This window comes from Syngnathus acus, chromosome 22 (genome assembly GCF_901709675.1).
Source record: "Syngnathus acus chromosome 22, fSynAcu1.2, whole genome shotgun sequence".
Classification (NCBI taxonomy): Eukaryota; Metazoa; Chordata; class Actinopteri; order Syngnathiformes; family Syngnathidae; genus Syngnathus; species Syngnathus acus.
The window spans coordinates 2,043,740-2,060,877 of NC_051106.1; the positions used below are offsets into that span (position 1 = coordinate 2,043,740).

Genomic DNA, 17,138 nt, shown 5'->3' on the forward strand with positions numbered 1-17,138 from the left:
GTTAGCCTCGGATGGGCGAGAGTGAAACCCGAGCATGATTGAGTTAGTAGTGGGAAAGGAGACGGACGGGAGCCTTCGGGCCGGGCAGGGCCAGTCGGATGGCCAAGTTGTGTATACAAGGCCCGCCTCTTGTCATGCCGCCCTGTTGGCCTGTCGCAATGCTGATGGAGTTATCTGGCCCGCGCCTGAAGAGGCCTTGTCATCTTGTTGTATACACAAGAGCAGCCAGCCGCCATTAGTCTGTGTGTACGCTTGCGCGGTGCCAGCCACATTACTCAGCCGCCCGCCACCGGTTCCTTGTTGGTGGAAATGTACTCACGCCGTCCTCCTCATTCTTCCCGAGATGAAGGTTATACAAACATGGTTGGAAATCAGGTCTTGGCAGGCAAAGCGAGGACCTTTCCGGGATCTGACACGGCCAATAAAAGTGATACTGAAGCTTCGCTAGGACTTGCGATACGAGTGACCTAACGCGTGTTTTGTCAAGACGGATGTTTTAACTTTTTTTTTTTACTAAAAAATGAGATAGCATTGTGTAATAGTTATAGTGACAGGAAACTCATTTGGTATCGGCGTCCATTATCGGCCTAGTCGTCATTTTGACCGTTGGATTTTTCAAATGTGTGTTTCAACTAAAGCTTGCAAATGTGTGTTTCAACTAAAGCTTGCTTGCAAAATAATTTGGAACACAGCGTCCATGCTGCAGTTCCTTGTATTGTTTCAGACAGATGACAAGGAGGGAAAACATTCTGCAAGAAATCGGTCCAAAGCCAACAAAGACACAAAAGTGGCTTTACAGACAGAAGCCCTAAACATTTAATCCTCCGTGAAAACAGCGAAAGGAAAAATCCGCCCTAAATCATTTTGAGGCTGCGAAAAAAAAAACAAGCCTTGGCAGCGGCTCCTTGCACTTTTCTCTCCGCTTCATTGTTTGGTTGTATATTTTCCCCGTGTTCCAGCGGCCCGGCCAAATTATCACACAAGTCAGGTCCCGCGGAACATCTTCCATCCAGCGCCGCAATAAAATTGAGCAAAAAAGATGGCTGCCAAGTTTACGAAGAAACGTTTTCGGCTAGTTTACGACGTCCAACCTCCCGGCCTGAAGAGCAAAAAGTTGCCTCCAGATGGATTCCCGACAGACCTGAACAGAAATGCACCAAAAAAGCAGAACAAAAAACAAAAAAAGAAACGCAGGGTTTGATTCTTGTCAAAAATTCAGAGCCTTTTGTATGTTTGGATTGAGCTGCGTAATAAAATATTTGGTTCGTGAAACTAGCGAGACTTGTTTCTCAGCAGGGAAAAATTATTCCCTCTTGAAATCCTATTTGGAATTCAACCTGCGAACCGGCCGTTAGGGAAACCTTTGGGTCTGCTGATCGGGGGGGGAAAAAAAGCTACAGATGATCTATGAGGATAGCATGGCTATAATATCGCCCAAAAGAGAGAGAGCAAAGGTCAACGATTCGTACGAGTTTACTTCCTTCTTCTCAAAAAGAGCTTCGTTTGGGTCATCCGCCATTTGGAGGCGAGCGCCAAAGCGAAGCTGGCGGGCTTGACTAAGCTCATTTCCCTGTTCTTTCCCAAAAGATTAGGAACGGCAGATGAGGACAAATGCATGTGAAGTGAGGGAGGGGGAGGGGCTGGTGGAAAGAAATTAGAGCAGGAGGAAGTGGCCAAAGGATGCAATGATTTCATTCATTTTACAGTCATAAACGTGGAGCAATGCTGGCCAAATGTCGAGCATGATGACTGCAAACAAGGCCGGCGTTTCACATGCTCGCAGGCAAGCTCTCAAACAAATGCAGCACCAATTTCTCTTTTTTAGGGCGGGGTACTTTTATTTATAAAAATATCCCTCTTGTAATATCAACATATTTTTACTCATAACCTTGTCTAGATTAATTTTTGTGCATATTTTCGGACATCCCCTAATCCTTTGTGGATTATGACAGCCGCTAATCTTCTCTGTCGATCCCTCGCTAAGTAAACAACAATTTCACGGCCACTTGGACTCAGGTTGTGTCGACGTCTAATTGGCGGCAGGGACATCTCGGCCAGCGCAGCGGCGAAGACGCATCGTGGACGGACGAGGGTCCGGAGAACAACGGTCTGAACGGCACGCTGCAGGCTCTCAGCATTCTTTGCTCCAATTTGCTCTAATTAGCATCAACCGCGGGCACATCCATCATGCTCCTCAAGAAACATAAACAAAGTGTCAGCTCTAGCGTAACAAACCGGTCGCCCGGCTACTTAGTGCAAATTATTCTTACATAAAAACTCAAGCGAGTCCTCAAGCAAAACACAGATTTCCCGCCATCCCAAAAACAAAAAAAACAAAACACACTTCCCCCTGCAGGCCATCTGGGGAAATGGCGCTCAAATGAAATTGAAGACATGTGTTGGAGTCTCGAGTGTATCGCAGTCGGGATTTGCGGTGGTTGCTTCATAGGATTGCGTAAGCCGTTCACAATTTGTCATTAAATACGTATGACTTTACCAAAACTGACTAGACAAAATTTTCACCAATTATCACAGCAAGCTTGGCACCCATGTCACTCACCAGATCAAGCCCCGCCTTTTAAAGTCGCAGATACTTCAATAGCACGTCAAGGATGGTATCTGTCTGCCACACTGTTTCAAGAGAAGGTGCACTTAATTTGCTGACCCAAACGTCCAGGAATAACAATAATTTGATGCGTAGGTTACCACAGATTCGCTGCCACAAACTATCCGACCATACAATTTAATTAACCGCCCCCGAAGTTAAATCATCCAAAATCCTTCAGAGACCTCAATGGATGTTTTAACCGAGAGTCACGCGGAGGCGTTATTCCAATCAGGAGAATTCTCCCCAAACCTTCCAATGATGTCACTGTGTTTGTTCATTATGGATTCTTGTCAGGAGTCCAAAATTTGATTCACTTTCATGTGAAAAAAAATGCCCCAAAAAGTTTCCCACAAAGCTCACTTTGATTTTACCAAGCTGTTTTTCCAGCCCGTTTCCTCGCTGATGGGTATCGCTCACAAGCCGTTAAACTCCCGAAGGGACTAAAGTGTCACTCAAAAACTCTCTAATCCAATGCCGTGTAATCGCAAAATCGACACAAAGACTCTCACGCTTGGCATTTTAGACCCGCTTGTGGTCTTAAAAGGTCCGTCTAAAAGTGGGAACTTTGTAGTCCACATGTTATAAATGTACTATGGCTAGAATGTGCATATTTTTTCAGTGTATAGTTTTTAAGTGTAATTTTAAAAATTATTTTTGTTTTTAAATCAAACATATTTTTGTTGAATTGAAATTTGAATTTGGGAAAGTTTTGCCAAGTCTTAGACAGTTCTATGCAGAATGTTTTGCAGGAAATCCATCGTATTATTAATTATTTTATTGTTTGCATTTTTTCAAATAAGATCAATAAATATATGGAAAAATCTACTTGCATTAAATGAAATGTTCCTAAAAAAAATTTATACAGTTTCTAGTTCTTGTATACAGTTTAAAAATGTGCACTCTAAATAAAATTCTAGAATCCACTTTTTAAAAGTACATTAATCAATGCATACTACTCAGAATCAAACTCAGTGTTATTGAATCCATTTTGTAAATTGATTAATTGTTCTGTACATTTTCCATTATAACATAAAAATGTAATTGATGTAATAAAACAGATCACTAAATAGAAATAACTATACTGACTTAGAAAGTTTTGCAGATCTTTCATTTTCACTGATATCTCAATATTATTATAATGAACATATATCTGAAAAAAAACTGCTACCAGGATGAATATTGCAGGACATGTTTTTTTTGTATTTCATTATTGAATGAAAATAAATAAAATTATTTCCACTTGTAGATTATTTTGCACTATAGTAAATCAAAGTACTGGTTGATGCATTTTTAAAATCTATTTAAATGTAACATTGATCGAATCAACGTTAGTAACGAAAACTGTTCAGTCTACATTAACTTGTGTCCAATGTTCTGGCTTTTCATAATTTCCCACTCGTGATCATATTTAACATGCTCTATCTGCCAGTTGTGCTGCTCATCTGGCAAAAGTTCCACAGGCCCGAATCATCAAGAGAAAGGGGGGGGGGGTTCCCCCCACCCCACCTACCCCACGACAACCGCCTCCCCCTTCGGAACCGACCAGGATGTTTGGGTTAGAAAATGACTGCTGCTGCTGCTGCTGCTGGTCCCTTGGCCCCCTTTCGCTAATTGGCCCGAGGGTAATTACCTTGTCTCCTCTCCACTTAAGTACAAATCGGAGCTGCAGTGTTATTGTATCGGGTGGGCCAAAAATCCGCATGACTAATAGTCACGAGCGAGGCAATAATAACCGAGACTGTGGCGAATTATACACCTTAACGACAAAGTCAAGAAAATGACAGAATATTGTTGGATGGCCAACCCCAAAAAAAGTCATGAGGGATCCTTTTCATTCCACACCCTTCAAAAAATAGTGTCTTGGAAATCCGCTAAGTAGTTTTAACATCAACAAAGAAATTCTTGATTTATCAACTCACATGCTGACACCCACATCATTCACCAGTTCAGGCTAAAGTTTTTAAAGCCACACACACACAAAGACACAACAAACATGTGGAATGTGAGGATGGCGACCCCAAATGGACAAAAGTAATACCTGCAACTTTTTGTAGCAAAATCCATTTGAATGCAATTACTTGATGATCGATGAGATAACCGCGATACTAAAAATACGTGTGCAGGCGGCGCCCGCGGGCACCATCAATGCTCCCATTGAGTTCACGCCAGTCGCATTTAAAGCCAGGCGTGTCGTTTTTCATCTGTTTTGGGGATGAATCTTCGCAGACTTCAGACTTTCCCCTTGGGTGATGTACGTCAGAGTGTAACGCTTCATGTAGCGTTATGAAAGCCACCCGAGGGTCCGGCAAAGACCAGAACACCAACGCGGGCCCGCCGAGGGTTTCGTCTTGTGTGGCGAGAGCAAAGACAACGCAGAGAGAGAAAAAAATAAAAATAAAAAAAATCTGCCACGGATCTTGTTTCTGAACGTTGCTATGGAAACAATGGTGCGTTTTCTTATCGTAAAATCCGGTGATTACAGAGTGCTTACAACTTAACCTTCCTCCGACCCGCTCGTGCTGGAGCGGCTTCAAAGGCCGCAGAACGGGCCCGTGTGTGGTCTTGGTTTTACTCGGCGTGAACGCTCGGTAGAAAACGCAGCGAGCGACTGAGCGTCGGTTAGTCACTGCTTGGACGTCGCTGTGAAGAGTTTTTAAGAAGCGAAGTTCTGGAAAGGTTTCATTGGGAGGGGCGGGGTTTGGAAGTCTTTCAGAATAAATGTCTGCAGAGAGGCTAATATTTATTCTTTTTTTTTTTTACATTTCCATTGACATTTGTGGCAAACAGATGTTGGAGCGTCTCCTCGCTTTTTAAACGGCACATCGGGGGTGTTGAAAGAAGCCGTGCAGCGCATCAGGAAAGTTATCCATCTCAGAGTTACCCTAAAACCCAACATCATCATCGAATTTACCGCTCAGGGTGCTACTGGGACCAGCGGAAACGCTTAGCGCGATATATCAGCGCTACGATAATTATCTTCCTGACATATTTGGATCACATGCGCCTCTAAGGGCAAAAACATTTGAATCTGCATTAAATAGCTATGCGGCAAATGGCTGCCAATATTTGACAGGGGGGAAGGGGAGGGGGTGGACTGTGTACGACAAGTCGCAGATGTTTTGAACCTCAGCGAGAGAAATTAAAACCAAAATTAGCATTTGTGCTGGAGTTTATATTTAACACATGTGAGAAAAATCTGTCCTTGGACGTTTGACGCGTATCATTTTTGTCTAAAAATGAACTTTACAAGTCACAGCGTTTATGAATGGAACAAATCCTTCTGTCCATAGGACAGAAACATGTTTTCACATTCGAGTGAAATAAATCCTAGACTTTTTTTTTATTTAGAATTAAATTTAAGGCCAACTCCCCAATGTTGCCAATGTCCCATGCAGGGGCGTGGTGGTTTTCGGAATTCCGGAACGATTCCCGAACAGCCAGTCCATTTCAAGGCCGGTCGAGTCTGTTATACTTCCAATTTTAATTTAGCTCTTATTGTTCAACACTTCAATGCCAATGTTCGATACTCTTGAGAATAAAAAGTTATTTGCACGTAAAAAAATACCCATACTTGATTTAAGATGCTCTATCGGCATAAAAGAATTACCGTTTTTGGCATATTAGTCAATAAATATTGAAGGTGAACTGCTATATTGAAGCTAATAGTTACCTAGCATTTTCATACTATTTGGCCGGTTGATAAGATCATTTGAGGTCTGAAACCCAACACCACATTTTAACGCATTTTCAACATTCCCCTAACGCGACCTTCCATTCAGTTTCTCACGGGCTACTCGTCTTCGCCTGGATGGTGCGCCGCCAGCGTGTTCTCCGGTATGTCATCCACTTGACCGCGGGAGATCCGAAATAATCCAAAGTGTCTATAAATTTGAGCCTCCCTAATTGAAGCCTTGAGCGTGGCCACCGGGCAAGAGAGAAAGAAAAGATTCTCCCGCGGGACCCACGCAAGACAAATGACTTGATAGAGTTATCCCAAAAGTGGGCGGGCGCGCTTCCAGAACGGGCACAGCTACTGAGGGGAGGCTTCCAGTCTGTGTGTGTGTGTGTGTTTTTGTGTGTGTGTGTGTCTCATCCAGAACCCCGTAGAACACACGCATACAGATGGAAACTGCCATGTCATTCCGGGCTTTTCGCTTGTCCCTTCGCCTTATTGACACTACTTATTATGTTTATTTATACGTCGGCGCGCAGCACGCCGCCTTTGTAATTAGCGTATGTGAACTCTTAGCCGACGCCGGATCGAGTTGCGTTGAACGGTTCCTTCAGCTTGAGCGGAGAGGTTCGGGAGAGAGAGTCGGAAGGGTCGTAGGCGGCAGCGGCGGCCTGGTCGCCACGTGAGGGGCGCGGGGTTAAACTGCCAATTCGGGAGTTCTCAACATGTACGTCAGCGCTCGTGAGGAACAAGTTGCCGGAGAATAAGCAGCCACCACTTCTGACACTTGAAGCCTCAACTAACCAAAAATACAAAGAGAAAATTGTAGTATTTCATTACATTGCATAATGCCTGGTCACACAAACAAGTGCAATGTCAGTACCAGGTTTAGAATAGTTTGGGACTTTTCATTGTAGTTTATTTGGATTTGACTTTTTTTTTTTTTTGTGAGTTCTAAGTAGTGACGGGGGTGAGTCTAAAGGGGACTAAAGGTCGACGGCAATACCAACCTTACATTAAAGTACTGGTATTTCAGTGTGGCTGCATCAGTAATGAGCACCCTCTTGTGGCCGTTTTACAAACAGGCCGTAGAAATTAGAAGGTGAGGGGCCAGACAAAGCACGGCTCATCAGCCCCTTATGATGATAAAAATGAATGGATCACGTTTTCCCTCGCCCGGACGCGGATCACCGGGGCCCCCCTCTGGAGCCAGGCCTGGAGGCGGGGCTCGAAGGCGAGCGTCTGGTGGCCGGGCCTTCGCCCATGGGGCCCGGCCGGGCTCAGCCCGAAAAGGAAACGTGGGTCCCCCTTCCCATGGGCTCACCACCTGTGGGAGGGGCCAAAGGGGTCGGGTGCATTGCAAGCTGGGCGGCGGCCAAAGGCAGGGACCTTGGCGGTCTGATCCCCGGCTGCAGAAGCTGGCTCTTGGGACATGGAATGTCACCTCTCTGGCTGGAAAGGAGCCCGAGCTGGTGTGCGAGGCAGAAAAGTTCCGACTAGATATAGTCGGACTTGCCTCCACGCACAGTTTGGGTTCCGGTACAAGCCCTCTCGAGAGGGGCTGGACTCTCTTCCACTCTGGAGTTGCCCACGGTGAGAGGCGTCGGGCAGGTGTGGGTATACTTATTGCCCCCCGGCTGGGCGCCTGCACATTGGGGTTCACCCCGGTGAACGAGAGGGTAGCCTCCCTCCGCCTTCGGGTGGGGGGACGGGTCCTGACTGTTGTTTGTGTCTATGCACCAAACGGCAGCTCAGAGTACCCACCCTTCTTGGAGTCCCTGGAGGAAGTGCTGGAGAGCGCTCCTTCTGGGGACTCCGTCGTTCTACTGGGTGACTTCAATGCTCACGTGGGCAATGACAGTGAGACCTGGAAGGGCGTGATTGGGAGGAACGGCCCCCCCGATCTGAACCCGAGCGGTGTTCTATTGTTGGACTTCTGTGCTCGACACGGATTTTCAATAATGAACACCATGTTCAAACATAAGGGTGTCCATGTGTGCACTTGGCACCAGGACACCCTAGGCCGCAGTTCGATGATCGACTTTGTAGTCGTGTCATCGGATTTGCGGCCGCATGTTTTGGACACTCGGGCGAAGAGAGGGGCGGAGCTGTCAACTGATCACCACCTGGTGGTGGGTTGGCTCCGATGGTGGGGGAAGATGCCGGTCCGACCTGGCAGACCCAAACGTTCTGTGAGGGTCTGCTGGGAACGTCTGGCGGAATCCCCTGTCAGGAAGAGCTTCAACTCCCACCTCCGGCAGAGCTTTTCCCACGTCCCGGGGGAGGCGGGGGACATTGAGTCCGAGTGGACCTTGTTCCGCGCCTCCATTGTTGAGGCGGCCGACCGGAGCTGTGGCCGTAAGGTCATTGGTGCCTGTCGTGGCGGCAATCCCCGAACCCGCTGGTGGACACCGGCGGTAAGGGATGCCGTCAAGCTGAAGAAGGAGTCCTATCGGGCCGTTTTGGCCTGCGGGACTCCGGAGGCAGCTGACAGGTACCGGATGGCCAAGCGGAACGCGGCTTCGGCGGTTGCTGAGGCAAAAACCCGGGCGTGGGAGGAGTTCGGCGAGGCCATGGAGAATGACTTCCGGACGGCTTCGAGGAAATTCTGGTCCACCATCCGGCGTCTCAGGAGGGGGAAGCAGTGCAACGTCAACACTGTTTACAGTGGAGATGGCGTGCTGCTGACCTCGACTCGGGACGTCGTGTGTCGGTGGGGAGAATACTTCGAAGACCTCCTCAATTCCACCGACACGCCTTCCATTGTGGAAGCAGGGCCTGGGGACTCTGAGGCGGACTCTCCAATCTCTGGGGTTGAAGTCACTGAGGTAGTTAAAAAACTCCTCGGTGGCAAGGCCCCGGGGGTGGATGAGATCCGCCCGGATTTCTTAAGGGCTCTGGATGTTGTGGGGCTGTCATGGCTGACACGTCTCTACAGCATCGCGTGGACATCGGGGACAGTGCCTCTGGATTGGCAGACTGGGGTGGTGGTTCCCCTCTTTAAGAAGGGGGACCGGAGGGTGTGTTCCAATTACAGGGGAATTACACTCCTCAGCCTCCCTGGTAAGGTCTATTCAGGGGTGCTGGAGAGGAGGGTCCGTCGGGAGGTCGAACCTCGGATTCAGGAGGAACAGTGTGGCTTTCGTCCTGGCCGTGGAACAGTGGACCAGCTCTTCACCCTCAACAGGATCCTCGAGGGTGCATGGGAGTTCGCCCAACCAGTCCACATGTGTTTTGTGGACTTGGAGAAGGCGTTCGACCGTGTCCCTCGGGAGGTTCTGTGGGGGGTGCTTCGGGAGTACGGGGTACCGAGCCAACTGATAAGGGCGGTTCGGTCCCTGTATCACCGATGCCAGAGTGTGGTCCGCATTTCCGGCAGTAAGTCGGATTCGTTCCCAGTGAGGGTTGGACTCCGCCAAGGCTGCCCTTTGTCACCGATTCTGTTCATAATTTTTATGGACAGAATTTCTAGGCGCAGCCGAGGCGTTGAGGGTGTCCGGTTTGGGGACCTCAGCATCGCGTCTCTGCTTTTTGCAGACGACGTGGTGCTGTTGGCTTCTTCAGGCCGTGATCTCCAGCTCTCACTGGAGCGGTTCGCAGCCGAGTGTGAAGCGGTCGGGATGAGGGTCAGCACCTCCAAATCCGAGTCCATGGTCCTCGATCGGAAAAGGGTGGAATGCCCTCTCCGGATCGGGGATGAGATCCTGCCCCAAGTGGAGGAGTTTAAGTATCTTGGGGTCTTGTTCACGAGTGAGGGGAGGATGGAGCGCGAGATCGACAGGCGGATCGGTGCAGCGTCGGCAGTAATGCGGACTCTGTACCGGTCCGTCGTGGTAAAGAGAGAGCTGAGCCAAAAGGCAAAGCTCTCAATTTACCGGTCGATTTACGCTCCTACCCTCACCTATGGTCACGAGCTATGGGTCGTGACCGAAAGAACGAGATCCCGGATACAAGCGGCCGAAATGAGTTTTCTCCGCAGGATGTCCGGGCTCTCCCTTAGAGATAGGGTGAGGAGTTCGGTCATCCGGGAGAGACTCGGAGTAGAGTCGCTACTCCTCCACGTTGAGAGGAGCCAGATGAGGTGGCTCGGGCATCTCATCAGGATGCCTCCTGGACGCCTCCCTGGGGAGGTGTTCCGGGCATGTCCCACCGGTAGGAGACCCCGGGGACGACCCAGGACGCGCTGGAGAGACTATGTCTCTCGGCTGGCCTGGGAACGCCTTGGGATCCCCCGGGATGAGCTAGATGAAGTGGCTGGGGAGAGGGAAGTCTGGGAGTCCCTCCTGAAGCTGCTGCCCCCGCGACCCGACCCCGGATAAGCGGAAGAAGATGGATGGATGGATGGATGGATAAAATTGCTAATAATTCTGTGCGATTTTAAGGTAAATTGCTCCATTGGGATATGTAAGTCTATAAAGTGATCTGTTATTGTTTTTCGGGGGTGATATTTTATGTATCAAATGTATTGGAGCGGTATCGGTACTTGGTATCGATATCTACTAGAGAATTAAGTACTCGTAAAGGTGACGCTACATACATTTGAGTGACTGGCTTTTGCCGTACCGGGTCTTGTTGAATGAGTGCTAAACCAGGCCAAGCCCTCTCCGGCAAATAAACATTCACCGGACTGGACTCCATGACGCCGCTTCACTGCTGACATGAATCATCAATTTGAAAAAAGATGACACACTCGCGCACTCGCGAGAACCTCTCTCGCTAAACTGAGATGTTTTCATCATGTCCGGCGTGACAAGCAAGAAGACCCAGTAGTGGTCCGTGTAATGATCTCAGAATGAAAAGAAGCAGATGTTCCCACGCGCGCCCGCGTGCACAGAGCAGGTTTCATTCAAAGAGTCAACGTCCTTATCGGCCACGCCGGTCGTAAGTTACTGTACTTTATCATCACGGGATCCATCTGTAGCAGATTCACTTTTAAAAGCAAGTGAACTGAGAGAGAGGGGCGTTTTCTGTCAGCTCACAGGCTCATTGGACCGAGAGTCTGTCAATAAATAAAATAGGCCTTGGTATGTTTTAGATTTTGCTGACACTAATGGCTGTCAGGTAAGAATCAAGTGCGTCTTTACATGCTTCACTTTGAAGTGCGCGAGCGCTCGTTTGACACGACGCCACTGGGAGCAACTTAAAGTCGGACTAATGCTGAACCCGACGTGCACTTGTACGCTGTGGAAAAATACATTTGAATGTTTATTATTTTTTTATGTTATTTTTTTGTTTAATGCCTTGTAAACAATTCATGAAAATTCGACTGAAATATCTTCAAATGCCAGGATTGTAATGTATATATTTTTTGTTATTACCTTTTTAAAGTACTTCAATTTTATAAAATTATAGTTGTAGGACAAGTATGTTAAAATAGCCTTAATTTACTGTACTTTATGATTCATGTTGATCAATCTGAGAATGATAAAAATCAATATGAAATTACATATAGCGGCCAAAACTCAAAATAAATATAAATTAAATCTGGTCATTTCTAATCAGCTTCACACAGAAGCCAGAACAAACAGATAGCATATTTTATCCTTTTTAGGCTTCTTTTTCATGAAGTCATGCGCGTTCATTTGTTGAACATTCTCTGCTAATTTCTGACGACAACGATTGTTCACATTTCCCCGGGAACTCGTAATGAGATGATAAATCTTGCGGGTTTATTATTGCACATGCAATGAGCGCTTACTCCAATAACAAGCCGCTTGTGATGAGGGACTCTGATGAAGGTGAGTGGGGAGCGGGTGCAGCACCATATCGGCCATTTTTAGCCAGGCCTCAACAGATGCACGTATAGTTGTGCATCTGTCAAAAGATGGACAAAATATTGTGTATACACGTCCTCTCCGTCATCATTATTATGAAGAGGATATAGTGGTCCCCGGTTCAGATTAAGAAAAAAAAAAAAAAAAAAAAATCAACCTGGCTTCCAAAATATGAGGTCATCACTGCGCACATCTGTCTCCAACATGTCCGCCGGGAGTTCAATCACGGCCGAGCCAAACACGCACACGATTGTTTCTGGAAATAAATATTAGCCCTAATTCGCCCTGTGATTGGCGCTCGGCGCTTCCTGGCAGTTGAGGGGAACACACACACATACACACACACACTCTTGCGCGCACGCACACACTCTAGGGCTGAGAGATGATCCAGATTAATCAATTATTTTAAATGTTTTTGTCAGAATTATTTTGGATTTTTGAAGTCGATTTTTCGTAGTGTCCGCTACACACACAAACAACACGGCAGTGAACAAAGATGAATTTGTTTACAAAAGCATTCCCTTCAGCTAATCAAGTAATTGGGACTTTTCAGACACCATTATTGTTTTTTATTTTGTTTTTTGTTTTGTTAAAGCGAGCCCCTTTAGTGAGTTTTTCCCCAAAAAAGTGATGAATAAGCTTTATTTCTGAAGAAATGATGCCGAGACATGATTTACCGCGAAATGAAAAGAGAACCTGCTGGCAACAGGCAATTTGACGGCTAAATCTTTACAAATTTAAAAATGTAAATTTATTCAGGATCCCGTTACGTATGTTAAACTACAGACTTCAGAAGTAGTTCTACGGTATGTTAGGTTTAGCGCTGGAAGCTTTTCAAGACCCTGCGACAAATAAGAGCACTTGTTTTGTTTTAACAAGTACACGGCTGTGATATCACCAGGATATTATTATGAGCGTGACCCAAAGCATCGAACCTCTACAAAACAGCAACTTCGACTGCTGTGAATCTACCACCACCTTATGGACATTTGGGGAATGAAGTCAAGTACATTAAAAAATAAAAAACGCCTTTACAATTGACATAAATAACTATCACGAAGAAACGTAAAAAAAGCAAAGAGACACTATGGCCAATAAAAAAAAATATATATATATATATATATATATATATACATACACACACACACACACACACACACACACACACAGTAATCCCTCGTTTATCGCGGATAATTGGTTCCAAAATCCACCCGCGATAAGTGAAATCCGCGAAGTACGGTCACCAACAAGAAGTACTGGGCAGGCTAACGAGTTAGCGGAAAGATGCTGATTCGCGATCGTGCTAACACGCGAAAACGGACTTCTAAAGGAATGTAAACGAACATTTGGAGCAATACTACGTTGTCCTAAAGGGTAGACATATGTTTCCTCAATTTAGAAGTTTTATTTTAACTTTTAAATGTTTTTTTAATTTGGAAAAAAAATCCGCGATGTAGTGAAGCCACGATAAACGAAACGCGAAGTAGCAAGGGATCACTGTATATACACATATTTAAAAAACATTTTTTTTTTCAGTAAAAGTCAACTAAAAGAGGACTTCTCTAATATGCAGGTACCAGTTTGGAAAAGAACACCACAAGCAAACAAAAGTCTTTTGAATACATTTCATGCTACATTACATACGATGGATAAAAACGAACTTCAAACAAAAAGGGTGAAGTCCAAAAAGAGGAAGCCAAACTAACCAAAACACAAAGATGCAACACAAGATTAAGATTAAAGATTAAAGTCCCAATGATCGTCACACACACACCTGGGTGTGGTGAAATTTGTCCTCTGCATTTAACCCATCCCCGTGTGATTTTAATCCATCCCCTGGGGGAGAGGGGAGCAGTGAGCAGCAGCGGTGCCGCGCTCGGGAATCAGTTGGTGATCTAACCCCCCAATTCCAACCCTTAATGCTGAGTGCCAAGCAGGGAGGCAATGGGTCCCATTTTTACAGTCTTTGGTATGACCCGGCCGGGGTTTGAACCCACAACCTTCCAGTCTCAGGGCGGACACTCTACCACTAGGCCACTGAGATGGCACACACAATGTACCATTGTAAAATGCTGTAATGCTCTTTGGTCGTTAAGCCTTATAAAATACATAACATTTTTTCATAGTGAAGCTTACAGATTGTCTTATTATGTGAATACAACGAAGCAGATGAACGCAAAAAAAATCTGTGCAAGCAAGGAAACAACCGCTTTGCAAAACAGGCCTCAAAATGGCCACCACAGGCCCCATTATTATATTATGCAGTCAGCTCACCTGTCCAAGGAGACAAGGTGAGCTACTTTCAAGCTAGCAAAAACCTTTGTTGCTTTATCAATCTTTTTTTCAAAGCAAAAGTAAAACAGTAACATTTGTAATGATAATCCTTGCAAGTCATTTCTCATGAAGACACTGAAAGTGACTTAAAACTGGTCAATCATGTTAGCACTGCTAATGCTCACCAAAGGCAACATAGATTTGCATTTTTGTTCAGTGGATCTGACTTTTTTCCAAATAGGCCTCTTAGACAAAGCAACAAAGTAAAAATTCACAAAGCTAAACCGAGCCATTGGGGGACAAGAATATTTCATGGGATCAACAAAACATTACTTTTTATTATTTTTCACAACCCACCTTTTTTGATTAATGCTGATAAATATTATATATATTAATTAATTATAGGCTCGCCCGCTTTAGTTCACTATAGAGCCTTTTTTCACAGGGAAAACTCAGTATTTGTAGGCTTAGCAAATGTCGCAAATTCTATCTGCAAAATGTAAAACGAATCTAATGGCCAAATACAATCAAAAGGCAGCGAAGCTGGCAACAAATTTCATATACACTATTCGAAAAACACTTTTGAGATATTGGGCTGAGAGGTGAAACGCAAACTTCATTTTTCCTTTCTGTCTTTGCCGCCATCTTGTGGCGCAAAGACAGAAGCGCAAATGCGCTACGGTAGATACTTTTTTGGTTCAATTTGCAGCAAGGCTCAGTCCTGCCCAGTTGGTTTATTTTTTAGAAGTTGATATTTTGTTTTTCTCTTCTCTTTCAGTCAGTTTCCGTTGTTGATGACACAGACAGATTTCGCAACACCCCCCCAAAGTGGCAGCGAGGCTTTGCTGATAAACGGTGCATTATCTCAGACATGCAGCGCTGCTTAACCAACACACTTGCTCTAAAAAGTCATTTAAACTGAACTTTGAAAAAGTCCAAATGAAACAAACAGCAACTAACACGAAAAATCCCAAAGTAAAGTTCTAAGCTTTATTATACTACTGTCATGCGTGATGACAGTTTGAACTCTGACTTTGTGCCACTGAAAAATGAACCTCAGGGACGTTAACCTTCAATCGTCTTTGTTTGAATGCATTTCAAGGTTTTGCCCGCTGGGTCGTGAGTGCGTCCATGTACAGTACGCCATTCCTGCACCAGGATCCCACCCCGCTTTGCTCCGGGTCAGCACGAGCACATGTTTTCAATATCTCAAGATGACCAAGTTGCGCAATATCTTTCTTTAAACAGGCCTTCTGGGAGAAACACGGAATTTTTGTGCGCTGGGTTCAAAAAGAGAGCAAGATAATACACTTGTGCTGACGTTCTAGTTGGTTTGGGGCGACGACTTAATTTTTATTTTTTTATGCTTTTCAAGCCATGTGACTCCTTTTTGTCCTGCAGCCGTAAAACAATGGAACTAAATGTGTGAAGTAATTATAGATTGGTTATGATTAGAATTCCGGCGAAATGATTACTTAGTTATTTCGTACAAACAAACAAACGAAATGACAATGAATATTACTATGTATTCAAGATATCATTGTCCTTATGTGCTTATTTTGTCCTAATGATACTTTCAAATTGCCTGTTTAAATAGCGTTTCCATTAACAAACAGAAACTAAATAAGTTATGACCTTAACCACGTCTAACAATAAAGTTTTTCAATTAAACAAATAGCCGCACGCATGCATGATGACGCTAAAGTGACGTCGGTATGCTACAGTTAGGAAACGGAAAAGAACTATCCTGGCTTGGATGCCTCATCTTCGGCACGACGACTCAGACGCCCTGGGGCAATTCTATGATAATTGTGTGCTTTTTAAAGTATTAACACTTTGTGGTCAAAGCCGACTTGTAACGTCACTCCATGTGCAACAGGTCACGAGCAAGAGCAAAGTTAGCAAAGCCTAGTTACATAATAGTTATAAAAACTTTTGTTAAAAACTCTCCTACCTGCAGAGCCTCCAGCGATAATCTGGTGGGTGGCTTCCCGGACCAAGCCGCGCGGTTTGGGGCTTGTCGTAGTCATGTCGGCTGCTTTCTCCCCCGCTTGATCTGCAAAGGCGAACACGCTCGGCGTTAGCAACTAGCTAGTTAGCTAGGCTATGATCAGGTTTCGGAGCGATGACGTCATAGCCGTCACTTTTTAGCGAGGCACACTAACCTGACTCGTGGATGTGTCGCCTCGCGTGGATCTGTTTTCGTTTTGCTTCACACTCACTCCCGCACGCAGGGCGGGATGTGGGCCTGTTTGGATTTAGCACCAGAACGCCTCTCGTGTCCTGTTGGACCTCCTTTTGCTGCAAGTCTGTAGTTCAACTTTGGATTCCCACCCCCCGACCCAGTCCCACATCCCCACACCGAACCCCAGTGATCAATACTTGACAAACATGACCATAAGATAACACTTATCACCCCTTTTTGTGAATTACTTTTTTATCACGAGAGAGTCAGCCAACTAATCATAAGGCAGTAATTAATAGTTAAAACATTAATCCTTCTATCGCCCGTAGGTCCTGTTTTGGAGAATGCATACGGGTTGTTACATGTGAAAACACAGCAATAGCGGAAACGTGTCTCTTGAAATAAAAATAAATAAAAGGTTACATGCCGTAACACTGGCAAGTTGAAAGTCAGAAAAATATGTTCTTCTGTGTGGTTTTTAGCTTGTATTTTTTATCTTTTTATTCTATTTATTTATTTTAATTTTTTTGCACTGATCGGTTGGCACTTTTTAAATTTCGTTGTACATGTGTGACAGTGACAATAAAGATCTATTCTATTCTAAAGCTAGATGTGAAAACCAGG

General features: G+C 45.3%; 1 protein-coding gene across 1 annotated transcript in view; it reads right to left on the bottom strand.

Moving 5' to 3' along the window:
* slc25a21 (solute carrier family 25 member 21) overlaps positions 1–16,653 on the bottom strand; it is a 50,047-nt gene extending 33,394 nt beyond the window's left edge. The window contains exons 1-2 of the mRNA XM_037241632.1: positions 16,495–16,653; positions 16,284–16,385 (exon numbers count right to left, since the gene is read on the bottom strand). Of these exons, the coding sequence (XP_037097527.1) occupies positions 16,284–16,359 (76 nt within the window). The 5' untranslated portion in view covers positions 16,360–16,385; positions 16,495–16,653. The remainder of the gene's footprint in view (positions 1–16,283; positions 16,386–16,494) is intronic.
* Positions 16,654–17,138: the final 485 nt, after the last annotated feature.